This window comes from Furipterus horrens, unplaced genomic scaffold (assembly GCF_987537825.1).
Source record: "Furipterus horrens unplaced genomic scaffold, mFurHor1.1.pri manual_scaffold_2, whole genome shotgun sequence".
NCBI lineage: Eukaryota > Metazoa > Chordata > Mammalia > Chiroptera > Furipteridae > Furipterus > Furipterus horrens.
The window spans coordinates 140,212,341-140,238,338 of record NW_028327172.1 but is presented as its reverse complement, the minus strand read 5'-3'; the positions used below and the strand labels follow the sequence as shown (position 1 = coordinate 140,238,338).

Sequence of the window (25,998 nt, the reverse complement as noted above, 5' to 3'; positions counted from 1 at the left end):
AATGTTTCTTTATTCCTGACAAAACTTCAAGTTCTCAATGATAGGATTTCAGGATAAAGAGCTAGAAAAAGAAAAAAACAAACACACACTTTTTGTTATACCACCAATCATATGTTTAGAACAAATTAGTTCATAACTGCTTGGTCTTAGGCTTTGTCCAATAAAATACTCCACAGAACTTTGCGACTAATGTAATATATAACTCTGCCAAACTACATGAACTCTAAGCATAACAAGGCCATATATATGAGTGACTGAAATTAAGGACCAAAAATATGAATAAAGGGGGAATTCTGGCTTTGCCTGTTTCACATACAATGAAGAGCAAATTTATTCTCAGAGCTTGCATCATTCAGTACTGCACCAGATAAATCTGACACATCTCTACAGACAAGAACACTAAAAGCCCTCAAGATCTTGAATCTTGTCCAGAGCCCTCAGCATCAATTCAAGAGAAAGTGATTAAAAACACAGATCTAGTCAATCATCATCTACTTTAGGCTTTCTCAACTTGACATTTTGGACTGAATAATTCTTTGCCATGGGAGGATGGGGACTCTTGATCTTGTTGCCATGTGCAACCTTGATCTTTACCCAACAGACGCCAGTTGAGACCAACTAGCTGAAGATCTTCAAACAGCACTCCTGATTCTTAGTATCATACTAAGCATTAAGGGTACTGAATTTATTCAGTCATTCAACAAACATTTTACTTGGCACTTACTACGTGCTAGGCACTATTTCATGTGTTGGAACCTAACACTGAATGAGACATGTTTCCTACCTTCATAAAGCCTAACAGTCTGGTGTAGGAAGACAGAACAAAGAAGTCAACAAATAAACAATCATTTAAATAATAATTGTGATCAGTGGTATGAAGGGAAATAATAAGGCACTCAGATGGAGTGTCATGAGAAGCCTTCTTTTAGTAGAGTAGGTTTAGGGACAGCCTCTCCATGAAAGTGACATCTAAGTTATGAGCTAAAAGATGACAAAAGGTTGAGAAGAGCCGTGGGGAAAGCATTCACAGCAGAAGCAACAGCAAGTACAGAGGTTCTGAGGAGAGAGAGTTTTATGTTACAGAAACTAAACGGCCAGTGAGATACCCACAGGAAATTGCATGTGACGAGAGTTAAGACGTAGGGAGGGCTAGGTAATACCAGACTCCGAAGGCACAGTAAGAACTTTGAGTTTTAAATGTGCAGAGGCAAACGGCTGGTGAAACACTAAGGGCTCTTTATAAACCTAGTTTGTTGCCTATCTCTTCAGTCTTGACTGCAGCTGCTTGACTTAATGTGTCTTTCTTCTCTGCCTTTAAGACTCGGATTAGTCTCTAAAATAAACACCACTTTTCCAGGAAATTTTTGCTGACAAACCAAGACTAGTTAAATGCCTCTTCTACAAATGCCCATAATACCCTATGCTTACCCGTATTATTATATTGCATTTACCACCATGTATTCCAATTGCCTATATATTCCCCTGACCTACTCGATTTCATGACAACTCGGACTATCTTTTTCATTTTTATATCCCAAGGGTCTGACATAAGAAGAATTTGTGCTCAGTGAATACTATGAAGCTGTTAGGGAAGGTATTTCCTGACTCATAAGTCTGGCTTAGGTACCCCCTCCATGAGCCCATAATATTCTCTGTATACCTATATTAAAGATCTTACAACACTGTATTAGAATTAGCACTAGATTTGGACCACTTAGAGGATGGCAACTGTATCTCATTCTCTGTACCCCGCCCTCTAAACAGCATAACATGTCTGACACACAGGACTCACAAAAATGTTAAGATAAGTAAACAAGGCTCCTATCCTAAAAGCAAGAGAATCAATAACAACAGCTAGCTTCTTTCGCTATAAGAGGGGAAAAGATCCACTGAGCAAGAAAACCAGTCAGGCAGGAAGGACTTTGGTTATCAGCAATGTGATGTTCATCCATACCATACCACCATAATTAGTAAATATTTTTCCTAGCAAAAAAATATTTAGGATTCCATGTTATAAATAAGTAGATACTAAAAAACTAAGCCTTCCTAGTATCTCTATTATACTTTTTATTTAATTAAATTTACTGGGGTAGCACTGGTTAATAACATTATATATGTTTCAACTAATGCATTTTTATATGCAGTGTCTCATTTAATCTTACCAGAATGAGCCAAAGAGTAGGAAGAATTTTCTCCTTGTTACAATAAAAATTTGAATTTGCATTAACTATTATATGATTAATGTAACACAAACCTAGAGAGAATTTGGAAATCAATTCTATTTTATGGCCTTCACATTAATATTTCTGTTTAGGATAAACAGTGACATTTCTTCATTTTTAAATATCACAGGCAGAATATTCAGGCTCACAACTAGATTCTAAAAAAATAACATATCTGAAGAAAACAACACAATCGGGCTTCTGTAACAGCAATGCTGATGTAATGATGGTGTATGCCCAGGGACTCCTAAACCAGAGCTCTCCTGAACACTAACACCGAACCACACTACCCCTGACCAAAGGCTACCAGCAAAAATGCATGGATATTATCATTAAGCATAATAACTTAATTGCTTAATAAGGCTGATGGCCATTTCGGCATCCTTAATTAACTTAAGAAATAACTTCTCCCCGCAAGGTAATTTTTTTAGGCTTATATTTTATGCTTTTTAATTTTAAAATTTAATTTTATATGTTAAGTTTATAATTTATGTACTTATGGCATATCAAACTAATGTAATAGTATTAAGAGTACTTGCTCATTTGCATCATTGTCAAAAGTTATTTCTGGTTAAACTTAATCCTCTTTCACAATATTGTTAGCTTGCTGGCAACCAAGTGAGAAAAATTCCAATGAGCCTCCAGGAATGGCAGCTCATATGTATGAAATGTTCTAGTTGAGGTAAAAATGTTTATATTTATATGGCAGAGCAAGGTAACAGGCACTGGTTAATATTTTTAACCCCCGAAGTAAATCAAGAAATTCAACCTCTTGCTAAGATTCTCAAGCCCTTACCAAAAGTACACTGGTCCTCAAGTGAGATTCTGGAGATCTGAAAAGAAACCTTCCACATGTTTCCAATAAGGTACATGCCATTTCAATATGGTGGTGGGAGAAGTCTGACAGAAGCATCTGTAATAATAATAACAATGAAAAACCACAAAGACAATACTTCAATCCCAGTAGAGAGAAAAAATTACACTTCTAATGTGTGTAACAACTTTAAAAATGTAATATAAAAAACAAAAGTCTACTTTAGTTTAACAATTTTCATTGCTGGGCATCTTTTGAGTTTTGCCATAAAAATTTGATCTAAAAACTTCAATATATTTAATGCCTTTGTTTTTAGACAGACATATGAAATTTAATATCAAAGCCACATATTTAAATACATCACATACATAGCTAACATTTTCTAATGATTTTGTTTTGGTTTAAGTAATATTTACTTTTAAAATTCTGACTACAAAAAACATATGAAGTTTATAAACACAACACATTACCCTAACATTTTAGTAGTATTTATCCTCTCAATCTTTCTCTATGCATATTTTCTAAACCAAAATAGATTCAGACATATCACATCATTTAATATCTTTTTATTTTTGGCTAACATGAATATTTTCCCATGTCCTTACTTATACTATAGCATGATTTAAAAACGTACATAGCACTGTATAATATAAACTATACTAAAACTTAATTCATTCATATTTACTGGACATTCAAATTATTTACAATTTCTTACCATTATAATCAATAATGTGACAAACATTCCTATAAACCTGTACATACATTTAAGATTATTGCCTTAAAATCAACTTACAGGAATAGAATTTCTGTCAAAGAAATGTACAGCCTTCCTATATAATTTTTAATAATTAGTCCCAATAAATATACTAATATGGTAAACTATTCCTTTCAATTACAGCATAGTGAAAGCTTTCACAATCACTCTTAAAATGCTGTAGAGTTTCCTTCAATGTACTTTGTAGTGTCCTGAGATGCTTCAAGTAGACTTAGGAAACTTAACCCCTTGAATATTTACATTGACTGTTAGTATTTTAAACATTCTTAATAAATCATACACTAAAGAAATTTAATTTGTTTAACTCAGGGTTTTCCAAATGAATTTGAATCCATGGGACCCATTTTGTATGATATACCTAGAAATATCCCAAGGAAATCATTTGATTAAAAATATTATTGTTAGTAATGACCAATTCCAAATGTAGAATTATTCCATCTATGCAGCATCAACTTATCATATATAATTAGTTACTGATTACTAGTTTAAATTTCACTGTGGACTGAAAACAATCTGAATAATTTCAATCTTCTCTAATGAGCCAAGAATTTATGGTTGATTTTGATAAATGGTCTGTGTGTATGATAAGAGACTAAATTCTGATGCTGTTGGGTACAGTGCCAATTAGACCAATATTGTTAATTGTATTATTCAATTCTGTATATACAGATGTTTACTAATTCTGTTTGTTCTTTAACCTATTGGAAGGTGTTTTCAAGTGTGTCACTATGTGGATTTGTTTATTTCTATTCCTTGTCGATTTTTGCTTTATTTTTTCATTTTTTTAATTGTTGTTCTATTACATTGTCCCATTTTCCCCCATTGCTCTCCTTTGCCCCGCCCACCTCCCTCCCATCCCAGAGTCAATCCACCCTGTTGTACATGTCCATGGGTCATTTATATTAGTTCTGGCTTTATATATTTTGCAGCTACATTAGTGGTTGCATACTTACTCAGGAAGTAACATCTTCCTGTTAAAATTACCTCATCATCACTATCAACTAACATTCTTTATTTCTAATACAGCTTCATGCCTTAAAGTCTATTTTGTCTGATAATAATGCCACCAGGTATCTTTTGAATAGTCCTTACATAGAATATTTCACCCATCTTTTAAATTTAGCCTTTCTGATCTTTATACATATTTAAGGGCATGTGTCTTATAGGCAGCATATAGTGATGCTGTTTTAATCAAATATTATAGTCCTAAGGCTTTTTTTACGTGACATACTCTATCCTTTTATATTTCATGCAACTACTGTCCCAGTTGTGTTTTTGTATCTACCATCCGATTACTTGTTGCCTATTTTGCTCGTCTTAATGTTAAATATTCCTTTTTACTGCCTTCTTGCCTTTTGTTGGATTAATAAAATATTTCTTAAGTATTTCATTTCTTCTCATATTTGTAACTATCACAAAACTCTAACTCTATTAAAAAATTCAAATAATTCAGTACTAACCTTTAAACAATGTAGGGTATCATTTTTTGTGAACATCTTAAATTTAGTTAGTTCTCCAATAAAACGAACAGTTTTGTTCTTTGTTTCAATGTTGATCTGGTCTTTTTTTCGTACCTACAAATTAAAAAAGACATTGTTTAGATAATTAACATTTTGAAATCTCTGCGATAAGAACTTTTATTTTATTAACACTGAATTCACTCCAAATATTTTAAATAAGTCTGGGCATAATTTCTTGCTATATTCGAATTGTTTTAAGTTAAGGCAAAATAAGCTCTGTAGAACATCAGTGACAGGATGTGCTTTGCAAAACAGTTTCACGGTAAAATAATTCGGTGAAATAATGCATTTTATCAGACTTAAAGGGGATCTCAAAATAAGAAATCTGTTTTGACTTAAGTCAATGTTTCTAACATTTTTTTGGCAACATAAATCCCCCTTTTGAAATGTTAACAATGACTAGTTAACATCCTATTACATTCATATTATAAGGAATACATTTAGGAGATGCTGCTTTAAAAATAATGAATGTTAAAGAGCTCACTTAAGAGAAAATACTATTAAAAGGTTCAGTTAGTATATTATAGTGACAAACTATATATTGCTTTTCTATTATAAATTCTTTATAATGAAGTTTCCAATATAATAATTACTTTTATAACACTAGTAACAGTCATATTTCAAAGTTCAAATCCTTTGCAAATATAACCCCCTACAGAGGCACATATTTCAAGAAATACTGAATATAACAAAATCCTATTACAATAGTACAATGTGAACAGACACTTTGAGATAAATGTAACTGAATTTAAGCTCAGAATTAATTTTCATCAGAAAACCAAACCTACAGTCCTGAAATTTTTTATTTGAACAATAAGAACAATAATGTGGTGGTACCTTCAACTAGTTTGTTGTTCCTTACTTTTTCAGACTACCCTATATTTGTTTCACATACTAACATTCTAAAAGGAACAATGCCTGTTACAATTCTGATTTAATAGTTAGACAACAACAAAAGAACAGAACCCTATCAAATGACTTGACCAAGGATCAGTATTAAAATTCCAGTCCTCTGTTACTTGAGAACTCTACTACATTAATATGTGCTGGCCTAACCTTGCCAGTGGCTGGACAATGATAATAATTTATTATAAACACTAAACTTTCACATAGTCAGACAGCTAACACTTAAATAAAATGTATCACCTTCATTTTTTACAGATATTTTATTTATTTATATTTAGAGAAGAGAAGGGAGGGAGAAAAGAAGAATAACATTGGTGTGCAAGAGAAACATTGATTGGTTGCCTTTCACATGCCCCCAACTGGGAACCTGGCCAACAACTCAGGCATGTGCCCTGATCAGGAATCAAACCAGCGACACGCAAGTTTGCAGGACAGCACCCAACCCACTGAGCCACACCAGTCAGGGCTATCATCTTCATTTTTAAGGACCCAGTTTCCACAGCATGCAGAGGTAGGTATTTAAGACTTTTTAGATCTTTGGGGATAATTTTTGAACAAAACTGTTTACTCATTAAAAGAAAAAATCGGAGCTTACCATAGTTGTATTTAATCTAAAGCATCAATAAAACTATCAATTAAAAATAAAAATCGCAAAAATTCAACTTACAGGACTTTATTTTAATCATAACACTTAGGCATTCAAAACAGCTTTGGAATTAAGAGATGAATAAAAAAAAGTTAACTGGATTCTAGTTTCTAACATAAAAAAATTGTATTGAATAAACTTGACTGTTTTAGCCTTGCAATTTAGAGAAGAGTACAGTCTTTATAAAGACCCTTTCACAAATATGTTTGATAAGCACTGTATATATTATAAAAAGCTTCTTGTTAACTTTTCTTATTTTGTGAATTCCTAGGATAGATGAAGAATGTGGATCCTGGACCACATTTGCTAGGTTTAAATCCCAGTCCTACCATTTACTAGCCATTACTTAAACTCTATGCCTCTATTTCCTCATCTGTGTAATGGAACTAATAGAAGTAACATGCATTGTAGGGGTGTTGTGAGTCTTAAGTGAATTGGTACATGTAAAGCACATGCAACAGTAACTACCCGGACCAGGAAAAGTCCAATGAATATTAGCTACTGTTAATTTTATCAATCTTTGTATATTTGTATCACTAATACGTGGACACTAAATAAATGTTTACTGAGTAAACAAATAAATGAAAATGCTTAACGCTTACGTATGTATTGCAGTGATGAAAGAACTAAGGATGTATGGTCAGAACATCCAAACTCTTATGGTCATTCTGTGTCATTTTTTCTAGGGCAAATGATCTTGGACAATTCATATAAATTCCCTGAACATGTTGGCTCACTTGGTAAGATAAGATAAAAACGCAGATGATGATGATGGTGGTGATGGTAATAACGACACTTCACTTGATACTAAGCAAGTAATGTACAGAACAAAAGATTATACAACCTTTAAAATGATGTTTAAGAAATGTTTCAAATGACACTGTAGAATGCTTTTGCATGAGAAATATAAAATGAAAAATGTACATACAATATAAACTCCAGAGGAATAAAGGTAAAGACAATATACTAAAATATTACCGGGATTTACTTTCAAGTGATGAAATTATGGGGTTTTCCCACCTTCTTTCTACTTTATATGTTTAATATTTCCTAAATCACCTATACTGAGCATGTATTTATTTTAGATTTAAAGCAATGCAGAAACAAAGAACATATAAGAAAGTATTTAAAAAATGGTATATGGTAAGTGAAGCTGAATATTTAGGGAGAATAAGGCTGAGAAATACATATTTTAAAAAATCTCCTTGGGTGATTCTGGATGCCCAAGCTCTTAACAACTGCTGTGGAGTATCATACAATTTTAAGTATTACTGAGCATTATAGCTTTCAAAACATGCAGTGTAGTGTATTATCCACAATTATTCTTAAACACTGAGGTTAAGGAGGTACAATCTAACATGACAAAATTATAGACTTTTTAAATGAAGTATTAGAAATCAACAATTTCACTGCCTCATTGTTAGATGAAAAACAGGCTTTTCAAAAGACTGTAACTTATTAAAAAAAGACTAACTTATTCTCATTTAATATTTTCCAGTCTCATCTGTTGACTCCTTTTGATCAAAAGGTATGTCAAAATTCTTCTGCAAAAGTAAATACAAATGATTAACAATGTGTAATTTTTATGTTTTTTAGTTGAGTAATGTTTCATAAGATTTTACTTATATAATCTATCATCTTTTAGCAAAAACGGTGCTTACAGTTCATTTATTAATGACAGCTGAGACTGAGATCAATTGAATTAATATCCATTAATAAAAACTCCTCAGATATGTGAACATGTAACAAGTAAAAATTTCCAAGTCCTACCATTCATTATTTCCCTGTAGAGAGAACCCTCCTGCCTCCAAATGTCATCCAAGGAGACATTATACTTTCTGCCCTCCATAATTTGCTCATTTTGTTTTACATAAACTTTATTCCTGCAATTATTCAACTAATTTTTTGGAAAATCTACTATAGGCTAAACACTGAGTAAGAACTAAATCTATAAATAAGTTTTCTGTCAAAAAACTTTTTCATCTGAAGTCAGGTGGGCAAGACTTTTGATTTACTGGGGTGTGGGGAAAAATAATCTTGCAACCTCTATACTTCTATTTCTATATCATGATTTTCAGTTTATTTTTGTGTTTTATAATGTACACAAAATATATAAGATACAGTAGTCCCTCTATATCGCGGTTCACTTATCGCGGCTTCATGTAATGCGGGATTTTTAAAAATATTATATTTAATTATTTATCGCGGATTTTTCGCTATATCGTGGGACTTTGCGGTACTGTATACATGTTATTAAAGTTATGTAGTTTAAGAGTGTAGAATATGTTTAAGAACATAAGTAGGGTTTATAAAAGTGTGGAAAAGGTTAATAAGGGAGTGGGAAAGGTTAATAAGAGACTGGGAATGGTTTATAAGTGTGTGGGAAGGGTTTATAAAGCCTTAAAATATATATAAATACTAAAATAAACATAAGGGTCCTACTTTGCGGATTTTCACCTATCACGATACCCGCGATAAGTGAGGGAATACTGTATTTGCAAAGGCATATAATTTGAAATATGCCTATATTGGAATATAGTTACTTATTTTACTGAGAAGTTTAGTGAAAAAGATAAAAGATCATGAATTTTAAAATTGTCTGTCAGTGAGAGTTATATGCTTATCTTTATATAAAAGTTGTTCCTTCCATTATCAAAGAAGTATACCCTGCTGAAAATGTGGAGAACAGACAATTAGAAAAGAAAACGTATTTCTCACTATTCAGACAGTCACTGCTAACATACTGATATACAATTTGTTTCTTTACACATTTAACGTAAGTTTATTATGGGTAAGATTTTATAGCTTGCTTTCCTCTTCCTAAAAGGACTTTCTCTATGATATGAAAACTCTTTGGTAAATAGCACTTTCAATGGCTCTATATCATTTTCTTAATCCATTGTTGAACTTTTCAATTATTTTCCCTTCTTTTTTGCCCTATTACAATTCATAATGTGAATAAAACTTTGGGGATATATAGGATTGTGAGAGAACAGATTCTCTGAGTTGTCCAATGTCCTGAAACATATCGCCAAATTCCTCTCCAAATTTCAGTCATGTATATGTGAATGATTTCTCATTTCTATTACCTTTACTACTGTGTCAAATGAGCAAATCTGTTGTTTAACTCGAACACTAGAATTTACTTGAGTACTATACGTGTTTAATACAGTTTTGCTAACCAGCTTTATTTCTCAGGTGAGATTCTTAAGCAGAGAACAAATAGAATCAGATTGTGACAATGCAATGGAACAAGATAGAAGGCAGAGATGCGGACACCTGGTTAAAACACTTCCTCATAATTCAAGCTATGGAAAATGAAAGGCAGTGGCACTGGGTATGAAAAGGAGGCCCTAGATTTAAGGAGGTGTTTTAGCAGATAGGATCAATAGAATTTGGTGACCAGTGGCTCCTAAATGTCAGAGGGGCAAAAAATAGAGGTATGTCTATTAGCGATCAGATAACATATATTGCAAATTTACAGGAAGAATATAGAAGTGGGTATAACAGAAGGATAAAGACATTTTTGAGAAAAAAGTTGAGGTTATGAACATATTTAACTAGAAGTACATGAGAACTTACTAAGCACCAGAAGAGGGGTTTAGACAAGAGATATGTATTGGAAGTTGCTGGGAAATAGATGTTAACTGAACCCCAGGTAAAATGTGTTCTGTCAAAAGGGAGGTGAAGAAAGAAAATCTGGGGAACATCAACACATAAACTCAGCTGGAAAAAAGAGCAACATGGATGAAATGGATAAATTCCTAGAAACATACAATCTAAATCAGGAAGAATCAGAGAATCTGAATAGACAGATTACACCTAGTGAAATTGAAGCAGTAATCAAAAAAACTCCCAACAAAGGCCCTGGATGAGATGGCTTAATGGGTGAATTTTACCAAACATTCCGAGAAACTAACACCTCTCCTTCGTAAACTATTTCAAAAACATCAAGAGGAGGGAAGGCTCCCAAGCTCATTTTATGAGATCAGCATTACCCTAATTCCAAAACTGGATAAAGACACTACGAAGAAAGAAAACTACAGGCCAATATCTCTGATGAACATAGATGCTGAAATCCTCAACAAAATATTAGCAAACTGAATATAGTAATGCATCAAAAAGATCATATACTATGATCGAGTGGAATTTATTCCAGGAATGCAAGGTTGGTGCAACATTTGCAAATCAATAAATATGATTCACCTCATAAACTAAATGAAGGATAAAAGCCACGTGATCATATCAAAAGATGCAGAAAAGCATCTGATTAAATCTGATACCCATTTATGATAAAAATCTCTCAGCAAAGTGGGATAGAGGGAACATACCTAAACATAATAAAGGCCATATGTAACAAACCCACTACCAGCATCATACTCAATGGGTAAAAACTACAAGTATTCTCCTTAAGATCAGGAGCAAGACAGGGATGTACGTTTTCACCTCTCTTATTTGACATAGAACTGGAATCCTAGCCACAGCAATCAGACAAGAAGAAGAAATAAAAGGCATCCAAATTAGAAAGAAAGACATAAAACTGTCTTTATTTGCAGATGACGTGATACTATACATGGAGAATCCAAAAGACTGAAACTACTAGAACTGATAGATGAATTTAACAAAGTAGCAGGATACAAAATTAATATCCAGGAATCAGTTGCATTTTATATAGCAATAACAAATTAACAGAAATTGAAATTGAGAAAACAATCCCAAATTGCTTCAAAAAAGAAAAGAATACCTAGGATTAAACCTAACCAAGGATGTAAAAGACCTGTACTCAGAAAATTATAAGACACTGAAGAAAGATATTGAAGAAGATACAACTAAGTGGAAGCACATATCATGTTCATGGATAGGTTGAATTACATCATAAAAATGTCCATACTACCCAAGCAATCTACATTTTCAACGCAATTCCTATCAAGATTCCAACGACATATTTCACAGAATTAAAACAAATATTTCAAAAATGTATACGTAACCACGAAAGGCTCTACAGAGCAATAGCTATCCTGAGAAAGAAAAACAAAGTTGGAAGAATCATGCTACCTAATATCAAACTACACTATGATGGCCATAGTAATCAAAATGGCATGATATTGACATAAAAAGTCACACAGATCAATGGAATAGAATAGAAAGCCCAGAAATAAATCTGTACCTTTACAGTCAATTAATATTTGACAGAGGAAGCAAGCACATACAATGGGCTAAAGACAGTTTATTCAATAAATGGTGTCAGGAAACACTGGGCAGATATGTGCAGAAAAATGAAACTAGACAACCTTCTCACACCACACACAAGAATAAACTAAAAATGGATTAAAGACTTAAATGTTAGACCCAAAACCATAAAAATCCTAGAAAACAGAGGCAGCAAAATCTTGGACATAGCTCAGGGCAGTATTTATTCAGCTATATCTCCCTAGGCAAGGGAAACGGAAGAAAAAACTAAACAAATGAGACTACATTAAACTAAACAGTTTTTGTACAGCAAAGGAAAACATCAACAAAATAAAAAGACAACCCACAGAATGAGAGAACATACTTCCCAATACATTTGATAAGGGTTTAATATTGAAAATTTATAAAGAATGTATAAAACTCAACATCAAAAAAACAACCAATTAAAAAAGGGGCAGACTTCCAGCCAAGATGGAGGCATAGACAGACACGCTGCATCTCCCTCCACAACTAAGAAGGAATACAACTACCTCAAAGCTAGAAACAACCAGAAGTTCCAGAAAATCAAACTGCATGGAAGTCCAAAAAGCAAAGATATAAAGAAGAAATACTCATCCAGACAGGTAGGAGGGGCGGAGCCAGGGCGGAGAGGACACAGCGTGATGGTTGCAGCAGCGGCAGACAGCGGCGGGCTAGTTGAAAGCAGTTACTTACATATTTAAAAAAGTCAGGAGGGACACCTGGGGAGCGCTCCCAGCTCCTCACCAGAACAAGCAGCTCATAGTCCCAGCACTAGGGCAGAGGAAGAAACTGACAGTCTCTCAGCAGAGTCCACTTGTTTAAAGAGCCCCCATGGTCCTGGAACGTCGGCAGACCCATTCACTCTGGGAATGACAGCCAGGGCAACAGCTAGAGAGGCACAAGTCCCATACAGAAGTGGGAGAAGTGCCTGGAAAAGGGGCGAGTGCTGGGCAGCATTGTTCCCTCTCAGACCCCTCCCCCACATACAGCGCCACAGCGTGGTGAAACAGGTCACCCTGTACTGAAGAATCCCTAAGGCTCCGCCCCTTACAACGTAACAGAAGCAACAGCTCTACCTAAGATGCAGAGGCAAACAAACACAGGAGCCTGTCAAGATGAGGAGACAGAGAAGTATGGCCCAAAAGAGGGAACGGATCAAGGTTCCAGTAGGAGAACTAAGTGACGGGGAGATAGCCAACCTAACAGATGAGGAGATAGACAACCTAACAGATGCAGAATTCCAAACACTGGTGATAAAGATGCTCACAGGCTTGACAGATATGCTTGAGTATGGCAAATGCATACGAGAAAAAGTGAAAGCTATGCTAAGTGAAACAAAAGAAAATCCACACATAACCAATGGTGAAGGGAAGAAAACTGGGGTTCAAATCAATGATTTGGAACATAAAGAAGAAAAAAATAGTCAACCAGTGCCGAATGAGGAAACAAGAATTAAAAAAATGAGGAGAGGCTTAGGAACCTCTGGGACAACTTTAAATGTGCCAACATCCGAATCACAGGGGTGCCAGAAGGAGAAGAAGAAGAGCAAGAAACTGAAAACTTATGTGAAAAATAATGGAGGAAAACTTCCCAAATTTTGCAAAGGAAATAGACATACAAGTCCAGGAAGCACAGAGAGTCCCGGGCAAGCTGGACCCAGAGGGGACCACTCTAAGACACATCAGGATTAAAATGCCAAAGGTGAAAGAAAAAGAATCCTGAAAGCAGCAAGACAGAAGTGGAGAGTTGCCTACGAAGGGGTGCCTATGAGACTATCAGCTGATATCTCAAGATACTTTGCAGGCAAGCAGGGACTGGCAAGCAGTATTCAATGTGATGAAAAGCAAGGACTTACAACCAAGATTATTCTATCCAGCAAAGCTATCATTTAGAATGGAAGGGCAGATGAAGTGCTTCCCAGACAATGTAAAGCTAAAAGAGTTCATCATCACCAAGCCATTATTATATGAAATGTCAAAGGGACTTAAGATAAAGAAGATCAAAACTATGAACACTAAAATGACAACAAATTCACAACTATCAACAACCGAATCTAAAAAATAGAAACAAAATCCAACTAAGCAAACCAGAACAGGAACAGAATCATAGGTATGGGGACCATTTGGAGGGTTATCAGCTGGGAGGGGGAAGGGGGAGAAATGGGGAAATGGCGCAGGGATTAAGAAGCATAACTGATTGGTACAAAATAGACAGGGGGAAGTTAAGAATAATATAGGAAAGGGTGAAGTTAAAGAACTTACATGCACGACCCATGGACATGCACTAAGTGGGGTAGGATAACAGGAGGGAAGGGGGGTACTGGGCAGAGGGGAGCAAAGGGGAAAAAAATTGGAACTACTGTAACAAAATAATCAATAAAATACACTTTAAAAAAGTAAAATAAAAAAATAAAAAATGAGCAAAGAACCTGAATAGACACTTCTCTAAAGAGAATATACAGATGTCAACAGATACATGAAAAGATACTCAGTATTACTAATCATCAGAGAAATGCAAATGAAAACCACAATGAAATATCACCTCACACCTGTCAGAATGCCTATCATCAATAAATCAACTAACAATGAGTGCTGGCAAGGATGTAGATGGGAATGCAGATCAGCGCAACCACTGTGGAAAGCAGCATGGATATACCTCAAAAAATTAAACATGGATCTGCCTTTTGACCCAGTGATCCTACTTCTGGGAGTATATCCGAAGGAACCCAAAACACTAATTTGAAAGAACATAAGCACCCTATGTTCATTGCAGCATTCTTTACAATCACCAAGATAAGGAAGCAGCCCAAGTGTCCATCAGTAGATAAGTGGATAGAACAACTATGGAACATTTACACAATGGAATAACTACTCAGCCATAAAAAAAGAAGAAAATTTTACCCTTTGCAACGGTATGGATGGACCTGGAGAACATTATGCTAAGTGAAATAAGCCAGTCAAAGAAAGACAAATACCAGATGACTTCCTCATATGTAGAATCTAATGAACAAACTGAATTAACAATGAGCAGGATGACAGCTGAGGCAGGGGACGGGGCAGGAGGGAAGGAGGGATTGAGCAAAAAGGAGAAAGGACTCATGGACATGGACAACACTCAATTTATAAGAACAATCTTATTTTAAAATATACAATTATTATCTTCATTTAATAGGCAAGAAAACTGAGATTTAGAGTATTTAAGTAACTTGGCCAAAGTTACAACACCAGCATATGGAAGCCAGAATGATAGTTTCCTAAAAAGCAGAAGAGTCCAATAGTTTAGAATCTGCAGAGACATCAACTAGCATGAGGGATTAGGATGACAATGATGGTCTCTGATTTTGGAACAAAAAGATAAATGTCAGCAATAAAAGAGACAACTGTACTTTAAAAATCTAGAGCAAGAAGAAAAAAAAAAGAGAATGAGTAGGGGGCAGTTGAAAAATGTTCTTGTTGCTATTATTTTATTTCCATTTAAGAGGGTGAGTGCTAAGCATATTTTTAGCTTGATAAAAGATCATTGGCAAAGTGTACAGATTTGGGGGTGGGGAAGGACAGATCTTGGAAAAAATAGGAATGACCAATTACCTCAAGTGTCCTTTCCTTTCTCCACCAAGAACAGTGGTTACCAAAGTATACTCCTAAAACTGATATTCTTCTAGTTATTATCATTAACAAAAAAATGCCAATTCCCTCAACTCCCATCCCAATTTTCAGAGGTGGGAGGGGAAGAATACATGAATAGAATTTTAATTTTAAACTTCTCACCAAAAGCACTAATTATGCTTGGTGCGGCAACTTCTGTTTTAATTTTGGATTTGGCTGAGGGTATATGCATATAACTCAATACAATACAGTTATACTGTCTGCTAGTAAAACAGTTTCTTATTTGTATGATGAGATTAAATATATCAACAAGAATACCATGACTTCTGGCCCTGGGTGAGCGGCGCATTTGGTCAGTGTGTTGTCCTGTATACCAAAGGCACATACAGGAGACAACAAATGTCTGTCTGTCTCTCTCAAATCAATGAGCATATCAAAGTGTGTTCTTTGATGACTACATATTTAACCATCTCCATAAGGTTCACAATGTACATTTCCCTATTAAAGCTTTCTTGATCTCACTGTTTCTGAACTTCTTTAAACAAAGAAACCTGCCCTTACTTAATACTATGAAAATCTGAAACATACTTCAGCAAAAGCTGACCCAGAAGAATCTTAAACACCTATGGTAAGAAGCCTTTAAAGATGAACTGATACTCTTTCCTCTGAACTTAAGGCATTGACTCTGAAACAAGTCATTTGGCAATTAAGCTTGCAACTCCTTATAATATTACATATACTTGGGGTTTAAATTATTATTTCTCTCTTGCTTTTATTAGTGTTTATGCCTCATCTCCCCAACTACATAGTGAGATTCTTCATCACAGGAACTGTTCTGGGTGCTCAGCAATACTGATTTGTGCAAACCAAGTGCAAAAAAAGTCCATTCTGAGCATAGCAAACATTTATTTACATTCCAAGCAAGTTGCTATAAAGCTAAATTTTGTAAACACAATGTTTCCATTAGTTAACATAGACACGTGAATTTCATGTCTTTTCCAAGTCTACTATGTTCACTTTCAGTCACCTCTAAGGTATCATTCTACTCTTTTCAAGACTGTAGCACCTATACAAAATGATGTGGGTTTTGAAAAATCACTAACAGGCAGTCTATTAAGATTCCTGAGGCCAGAATGGGAAGAAAGTTGTCAGGTAACAGGTCCCTGGTACTTACCAGGGTATTCTTTAAAGAATTCACCACCATCCAAGGTAAAGATTCTAAAGGCAAGAATCAACAAAAACATGGGCTACAACAGCATTCACTAAGCTCACACCATTTGTGGAGCCTCATGTGTCCCAAACATTTGGACCCCCAACACCTAAACAGACATCCTATAGCCACTGTCCCCTGACTTGCCATGGCTAAATCCTATGTTTCTTCTGGGAACACCAATAAGGCCTACTAGTTTTCTTGACCTTGGAGAATGGTTTTTACTTTACAAAAGCAAAAAGTGCAGTACCTACAATGGGGAAACAAGGTAGCAGCAAAAGCTCACCTCCAAACTGGACTATCACAATCATTTGAAGCTTTGTTGAGTAAATTAACATTTTAAAAATTTGTAAGATCTATATTCTGAACTGTTAGACCACTATCAAATTACAAAATTATGCTTACCAATAAAGTAATCACATTCTGAAACTAAAGAATCCTCACTCAAATTTAAGTAAATATATATAAAAATTACAAAATAAATGCTTAAATACATACATGAAATCTGAAATCCCCCCTCAGCATGGAACAAAGATCCTCTGCTACATCAGACATGCAGGGATGCAATGTAGCAACCAATCTTGCATAAAATGGTAGCAAATCCAACCTGCAAAAGTTATATGTGATATGTGTAAAAGGAAAGACACCAGAAATAATTCAGTTAAAAATTTTAACTTCCTGATAAAGTCACAAATTAAATGGTTATAAAAACTAATAATTGTACAGCTTTGCCTATTTATTGCCATCATAATGAAGTACATAGGAATTCAATTTGCCGTCTAAAAGCTTATTAATAATCTGGCATTTTCCATTCAGTGCCTTATCACACATTTGCAATTGTACTTACTATGCAATTTTTGATAAAATATAAAATATCAAGCGAAGAAAACAAAGTTTTAACAATAAGTTAACTTTTTAATCATATAATTACTGAGTAAACAAATTAACTTAAGTAGTGCAAAACAAGAATCCTTTTAAACCATTTCCTTTACTTATCCATGGATAAATTATTTGAAACCCTTGATGTCTAAAGAAAAAAAGAGTAACCAATAAACAAAAAGGCATCTAAGGGTCAAAATCATATCGCAAACCCACATACTAATTTACAGATTTTACTCAGTATACAACCCACTCAGGTTCTTATGCAGTGCCTATTTACTCTTACTTTAGACGATAAATGGCAAACATGTGGTTACTCATGCTGCCAACCCCTTTTCATTATCAGAGCACTTTCTCATCAAACTTGGAAGCGGCTCCAGAATCCTGCTAAAAGTAGCACTCCAGGCAGCCACGATCAATCAGAATCAACACATGAGCTAAAATTTTCTTTTCACCCCTGCCATAGACATTATTTTATAAAACTTGATTATCCAATGATTCAACACTCAGCAGATCGGATGCTGAAGATGAGAAGCAGTGAGGAACTAATAAAACAGCTGCAGTGACAGCAGCAAGAAATGGAAGCTGACAGTGAGGAAGGAAGCTAAAAAATATAAAAATTCAACAAAGAGCTCAAACAACAGCCTGAATCAGCCATTTAGAATGCTAACAAATAATTCTATAAATCTTAATTACCCCTGAATCTATCACTATGGAATAATACATGAAAAAGATTTGATCATAAGAAAAAAGTCTGCATACAATGAAAGGCTTAGAATTAGATCTGGCAACTCCCAGTATGGACAGATTAAGCCTTAGCTGGAAGAAGGGACATAGTGAAGGAAGAAAGAATGCAGATAAAGTTGAAAGGTGGGGTCAATCTTGATATGCATTCAATGAATGAATGCATAAGTAGAGCAACAAACTGATGAAAGAAAAAAAGAAAAAGAGGGAGGGAGGAAAAAGGAGGTAGGCAAGGGGTTGAGGAGGGGGGAGGGGGAAGGGGAAGGAAGGAAGGAAAGGAAGAGGCAGGGGAGGGAGGGAGTCAAGAGGAAAGTGCTCAAATTCATGCCTAAGAGCCTCAAAAACTTAGTTTCTCTTTGACCATTAAAATTTCTTTAAAAAATTATCATTTATTTAATCCTTAAAAAGTGCCAGGCCCTGTCCCAGGCATCTAACACACATTATTTAACTTGTTGATCCTATGAGGTGGACATTATAATCACTATTGCAGAAATAAGGGAATGAATGCTGTGAGAAGTAAACAACATGGTGCCTCTATAGTAAGTAACTCGGTAAGTTTTTTAAATGCATCATACCCTTTAAAGAAACAGTGAAAAGTACAATCTATTATGTAAAGATTTAAATAAAAATATTTAATGTTAAATTTTATTTTAAATATTTTAAAAATTATTTTAAGTGTTACCTACTGAAGACTATACTCCTGTCACACAGAAAATGCAGGTATGTGGGTCACATGACTCCTTGATGATATTACAAAAAAGGGGTATTACTGTAAGGGACTCATAAATAAGTAATAATTTTCTGAATGTCTGCTATTGCAAAAAAAAATAGTGCTTAGGACAAACATTTAATTTTCTTGCATAACACAGGGATTTATACTAATACCAAATTAACTTTCTAAATTTTCAAACTTAGAATACTGTATTTTAATATATTATATTTATGTTGTTAAAATATTAGGTCTTAGGTCTTTCTTTTTCAGTTCATAATCAACTGCCAAATAGGACTTGAAACCTATGCTTAGGTTCATAGCTTCCAATTGCGACAACTACAGGTTAGAAAAATTAAGATACAAGAGTTAAGGTCATAGGATAACAAAAAACAATACACCAGGAGTTAGGAGACTTAGGGTCTAAATCTTTCAAATAGTTCTTCTGTGACCTCATAAATTGATCTGACTTCACCTATTATTGTCTCTTGCTCACCGCTATGTCTCACTGGCCCCTCACTAATTCTCAACATAGTGGACAAGCCTTCACCTCAGAGCCTCCACTGCTGGCTGTTCTCAGCTAGCTGGAGCACAGCTGTTATTTCCCCAAATATCCATTTACGTAGCTTACTCCCTCAGGAAACAAATCTTAGCCCCAATGGCATCCTCTCATTGAAACCCATTGTGAATACTCCATTGAAACTACAAGTCCACCCAACCCCAACCTCTCCCAATCCGTGTACCCTGAACTGTTTTTTAAAAACAGAATTTATCGCCTTCTAACATATTATATACAGTAATTTATTTTACATTTATTGTCTTGCTTGTCATCCTTCCCCATCAGAATGTAAGCTCCATGGGAGACAGTTGACCAGCTTTCAAAACAGTACCTAAATCATAGTTGGTGCTCAGGAATACTTTTTAGATAAATGAATGTCTCCTGTTATCTTCATGTTTACTGATAGCTTTCAGTCTAGTCTTCATCATATTAAGAAAATGTCATCCTATTTTTTAAGGATATTAAGCTAGACCAAGTTTTATATTTTATGAAACAAAAACTCATTTATCAAATATCTTTTATGCAATTAATGAAATAATCATAGTTTTTCCTTCTGATTTAATATACATTAAGAGGTTGCCTATTCAAAATATCTTTTCATTCCTAAGGCCAATCCTCTTTGATCATGCTAGGTTTTTATTTCTAATATACTATTATTAAATATGATTTGTTAGTGGTTTACTTAGAATTTTTATATTCAAAAGTGATATTAGTCAATACTCTTAAGTTCCTTGCTTGTTTGTGTTATAGATTTTGCCTACTGATACTATGAATTGGCAAGTTTTCTTTTTATGTTCTGGAATGAATAGAGTAGAAAAATTACTTGTCCCATAAAAGACTGAATGAATGCACTAAAGCTATCTAGTCTTAATTTAGTCTACATTTTTTCCAAGATGACTATTTTGTCTTGAATCAATTATAAAAATGTTCACTTTTTCCAAAAATTATGTTTCACTAAGATTTTCAAGTAGTTTTAAAATATTTCTTGCATGTCATCTGGCTCATTTCTTAAGCTTTTTAATGTTCTTTTTCTTTATATTTTCTAGACTATTTAGATTTTTTTAAAGAAAAGTTCGAGTTTATAAAATTAACTTTAATCTTGGTTGTCTTTTACAAGGGGTGGGATTCCCCCTGCAAAAAACAGAATTATCTTCTGGAGGGCGGGCTTCTTGTAGTACAGACTTCCCCAGCTAGGTGACTGTTCTAGGAACCCATCTGTATCAGTGTACCAGCTGGCACTGGGAGAGGCTGTGTTCAGCTTCTGTGAACTTCTTTGGAGACTCTTTCAGCGCGTTTGCCCATTTCATGATGGGTGATTTTCGAGTGTACCTGCTCACACCACACTGAATGTTCAGCAGTTTTTGACCAGAAATGGCATGACCCCTGTGCCACACCCTCCCTATTCACCCAATCCCGCCCCTAACTACTGTCTTTCTCCTCCTGGATGAAAAAAATCCTCAAAGGGAAACGTATTGCCAATGTGGAAGAGGTGAAACAAAAAAACAGCAAAAGCACTAAAAGGCATCAAAATCGACACATTAAAAAACTTTTGAGCAGTAGAAAGAAGTCTTGGTAGTTGTACTGCATCAAATGGAGAGTACTTTGAAGGTAACTGAAGTTTAAGCATGTGAGAATACACAATTTTTACAAATAAATTCCAGGGTTTTTTGGGTCCCCCCCTCATGCAATATATTTTTCAATAAAACTTGAAATTATAACTTAGCATAAAAAATTGTTAACTAGGTAATTTGCTTTTCCTTCTTTTCCTGGGCACTTACACCTTGTCCATTCTCTCAGAACTCTCTACCCTACTAAACTCAACACATCCTTCTCAAACTAATAAGTTCCTAAAATTCCTCTTTTTCCGTTGTACTTTTACAATTAAATGGTTGAAACTAAATGTCATCCTGCCCTATTTAAATCTTCAAGTTCTATGACTTCAGTCATTACTTCACAAAATAAAATCCCTTATATGTTGTTAATAATGTAATATAGGTTCTCAATGATCCTGTGCAAGTGTGCTTTTTTTGTCTTTTCTACCTTTCTACAAATGCAAGCCTGAAAAAAAAAATGGAATGCTAAATTCTATATTAATCACATTAAAGTTATTTAACATAAAAGTAGAAAATTTTAATCGACACAAAGAGCAAATTTCTGAAATTTAAGCTAGGTATATATTTTATTTAATTAGATTTTTCGGAAAGTCAATTAAAAAAATAAACTTACATCCTTCCTTTGAAAACTGAATTTTTAAAAAGATTTTATTTATTTATTTTTAGAGAGAAGGGAATGGAAGGAGAAAGAGAGGGAGAGAAAACATTGATGTGAGAGTGAAACATTGATCAGTTGGCTTCTCATACATGCCCTGACTGGGGACCAAACCCAAAACCCAGGCACATGCCCTGACCAGGAAGCAAGTCAGCAACCTTTCACTTTGCGGGATGATGCACAACCAACTGAACCACACCAACCAGGGCTGAAAACTGAATTTTATAATGTTCTAAGAAAGTGATAATTATTTTACCAAGAGTTAATGAGTGAACCATTTAAAAGAATGTGGTTTTTTTTACACAATAATAAAACAATGCTTATACTTTCAAGGTCCCTTGAATCACATTTATGTATCCTCCTAGCAGTTAATGATCATCAAGTTAGTAAAGATCCAGTTACAAAATACAAGTAATAACAAGAATGCAGAAACAAACACACATCTGTTACTCAGAGGGGTGGAGGGGTGGATTCTTAAAGGTTTTTATCTCATAATCGATCTGTTTTCTAAGAGAAATGTCCAGCTTTTTTTTCCTCTTTAAAATCTAAAGAATTTAACTGTTGAAAGTTACTAATTTTATGTGTTCAAAAATGCCTAGGAAAAAATAAATGCAAGAAAACACTGTTACCAATCAATTAACGAATACTAAAGGATTTTCTTTATAGAAAACACTAAAGCAGATGATGACTCAAAGATGAAATATAATACACAAAACTGGGGTCATTTTACTCTGAAATCCACATCCAAATGCTCTGAGACTTTTTTTCACAATGATGTTCCCGATGCAACAGTGCCATCAAGTGGTATACTGTACCATACTAATAGATTTCCGACAAATTCATTTTTTTTTTAATTTCTGAATTTAGCAAGAAGGAGGGGAGAAGGTTTACATAGAAAGTCTCTCACAAAATTTCAAACAAACTCTCCTAAAAACTGGGTCAGGAAAAGCTGTTCAATAATTGAGTGAAGCACCCCACCTCTGACCATTATTCTGTTAATATTAATCTAAAGAAAGTCTGAACATCCAACTGAGGAAATCTGGTTCAATCTATACGGCTTCAAAGTCACTAAACCAAAACCAGGCTTGTCCATATTTAAAACAAGGAACTAAGAGATTCTTAGGAACTTTCCCTGATTCTGACTGACTTTACACTCCTCAGAATTCTGCTTTAGGTAAGAAGCCTTCTCAAGTATCAAGAGTATTCTAATCTTAATACTTAATATGCATACTTATGATGCAAACACATCAAATTTCAATTACATAAATGTATAAATTAATTGTAAAATGATACGTAAATATTCAATTAAGGGAAATTCTAGATTTCATTTCTGTGGAGTCCTTCAAATAAATAGGCTGGGAATATATAATGCCCGCCTTTTGAGATTATTTTAACCGCTATTTCTTAATCAAGGAAAAAGATAACTGAAAGTTAACACCTTTAAAAATTATAAAGATGGACTAAATCAAATTTTAGAACTTGTACTGTATATGATATCAAGACGGTAAAAGACAACTCATAAAATGGAAATTATATTTAATAAGGGACGTGTACAGAGGATAAAGAACTCTTACAATTTAATAAAAAGAAAACAGAACTAAAAAGGAGGTGCAAAAAATTTTAAACAGACATTTCTCCAATGAAGACATACAAAAGGCAAATAAACACACGAAAAGATGCTCAAAATCAATAGCCATTAGGGAAATACAAATCAAAACTATAAGGAGACACCACTTCATACCCATTAGGATGGCTGTAAGAAAAGAGAGATAACAAGCAGTGGTGAGGATGTGAAACTGGAATCCTCAATCATAGCTGCTGGGAATGTAAACTCTGACAGTTACAAAAATGTTAACCCTGTGAGTGCCATGTGTAATTGCTAAAATTCATGTGAGAAATGCCAGGCTATTTTGCTGAGAAATGCAGAGTTTATGAAAAATGTCTATAAAAACATTACTATTCATAATAATTTGCTGAAAATTTCACAATAGTAAATACACTCTTCTTTTGTAAGCAGTGTTCTTTGATGCAATTTAGCAAAAAATTTATTGCATTACAATTATTTTAAAACAATTATTTTAGAAAAAATAAATTCTTTCCTTCAATATGGCTTTTGAAGTATAATATATGGCATAATATAAAACCTATGATAATTTGAAAAAACACATAGCAACATGGATAACAAGCAAAAATATGCCAAATATTGCATAAATTTTTGGAAATAAAAAAAGAAAACTTCATAACCTATAAAAAAAATGAACACAAACAGCATTCACTAAAGACATATATCAATAGATAATAACAGTGTAAAACAGTTTATAAACAAAAATGAAATGCAAAAGCAATTTGCAAAAGCTTCCGTTATCATGCACACTGCATAGTTTCGACGATTATTGCAAAGATAAATGAAATTAAAAGGACCATTTAAAATGTAAGTAAAAATTATAACAATTAATATGTCAGTATTTGAACAAGAGGAAAAATTCGAAAAAAGCTATATCAATATATAACCTGAGGTACAAAAAAAAAAAGAGAACAAAACATAAAATACGAATTATTCCATTGTTATTTACATTTATAGCCAACGAAAAAAGTCACTGGGAGCGATGCTAGCACTTTTGGGAAAATCTGTCAGCGTTGCTCACAGCAACGTTGGCACTCCAAGGGTTAAACATAGAGTTAGCATTAAGACACAGCAACTCCACTCCTAGGTGTATATATATATATATATCCAAGAGAATTGAAAACATAAAATGTACAGAAAAACCTGTACTCAAAAAATCACAGTGGCATTATTCACAATAGCTAAAACGTAGAAACAACCCAGATGTCCATCAACTGATAAATGAATGGGCAAACAAAATGTGGTATAATCTATACAATGAAATATTATTCAGTCTTAAGAAGGAAGGAAATTCTAATCAAGGCTATAACATGAATACATCTTGAAAACATACTTAATGAAAGAAGCCCAGCAAAAAAGGCCACATATTATATGCCTTCATTTATTTAATATTTCCAGAATAGGCAAGTCCATAGAGACTGAAAGTAGATTAGTGGTTTCTTATGGTGGGAGGAGGATGCGCCAAGGGAGACTGGGATTGACTACTAATAGATATGAGGTTTCTTTTAGGGGGATAAAAATATTTTACAGTTTGATTGTAGTGATAGTTGCACATATTTAGAACACTGAATTGTGTACTTCAAATGGGTGAATTGTATGGTATGTGGATTATATTTCAATAAAGCTTTTTTTTTCCCAAAAGAACTATAAAGAATTGTATGTGTTATATAGTTTAGTGCTTCATAAACCAAACTCTACTCACTAGGTAAGATAGCTAAATTCTCTACCAAAGACTATATATATATATATATGACTTCTGGTTCTTCATAGTCCTAGGCACTCAAATAACTATTAAATAATTCATTCTTGTTTTGTTAGCACATTTTTTGGTCAACTCAAGCTGAATGAGCTGGATGGAAGGAGGAAATCCTAGCCACAGAAAAGGACAGACACTCAATAGGATTCATGTCCATTAGGAGGGTGAGGAAGAGAAAATGCCACACAAAAAGGGAGGCAAACCTTACTAACAGGTCCTTCCCTACAGGGAATAGGTGGGAAAGGGAGGATAATGAAGCCTGGCAGAGAGCAGGAGCTAAAAGAAGGTGTTAAGTTTTTCCTTGCCCCTCTCTCCCAAAATGTCCCAGCTTGCCCCTAAGTCCAGAGGGCTCACAGAGTAACCTGCTACTATCCCTAATACCACCTAACTGGCTACCCAGGAGAATATTCTAGCCTGCTCACTCTAAACCAAACCCCTTTTGTTCCTTTTTTAGCTCTCCCCTTGAAGGCTATCAGTCTTCTCTTGTATTTAAAGAACGGAGAAAGTTCTGTTGAGTATATGGAGTGTAACGAAAGGGAATGAGAAAGAG

At 34.3% G+C, this 25,998-nt stretch overlaps 1 protein-coding gene across 2 annotated transcripts in view; it reads right to left on the bottom strand.

Annotated features, from left to right (window-relative positions):
• UPF2 (UPF2 regulator of nonsense mediated mRNA decay) overlaps nucleotides 1–25,998 on the bottom strand; it is a 116,599-nt gene that overhangs the window by 32,484 nt on the left and 58,117 nt on the right. For both annotated transcript variants that reach the window (XM_090266543.1, XM_090266544.1), the window contains exons 9-11: nucleotides 17,408–17,516; nucleotides 5,272–5,385; nucleotides 3,019–3,135 (exon numbers count right to left, since the gene is read on the bottom strand). In XM_090266543.1, coding sequence (XP_090122669.1) covers nucleotides 3,019–3,135; nucleotides 5,272–5,385; nucleotides 17,408–17,516 — 340 coding nt within the window. The remainder of the gene's footprint in view (nucleotides 1–3,018; nucleotides 3,136–5,271; nucleotides 5,386–17,407; nucleotides 17,517–25,998) is intronic.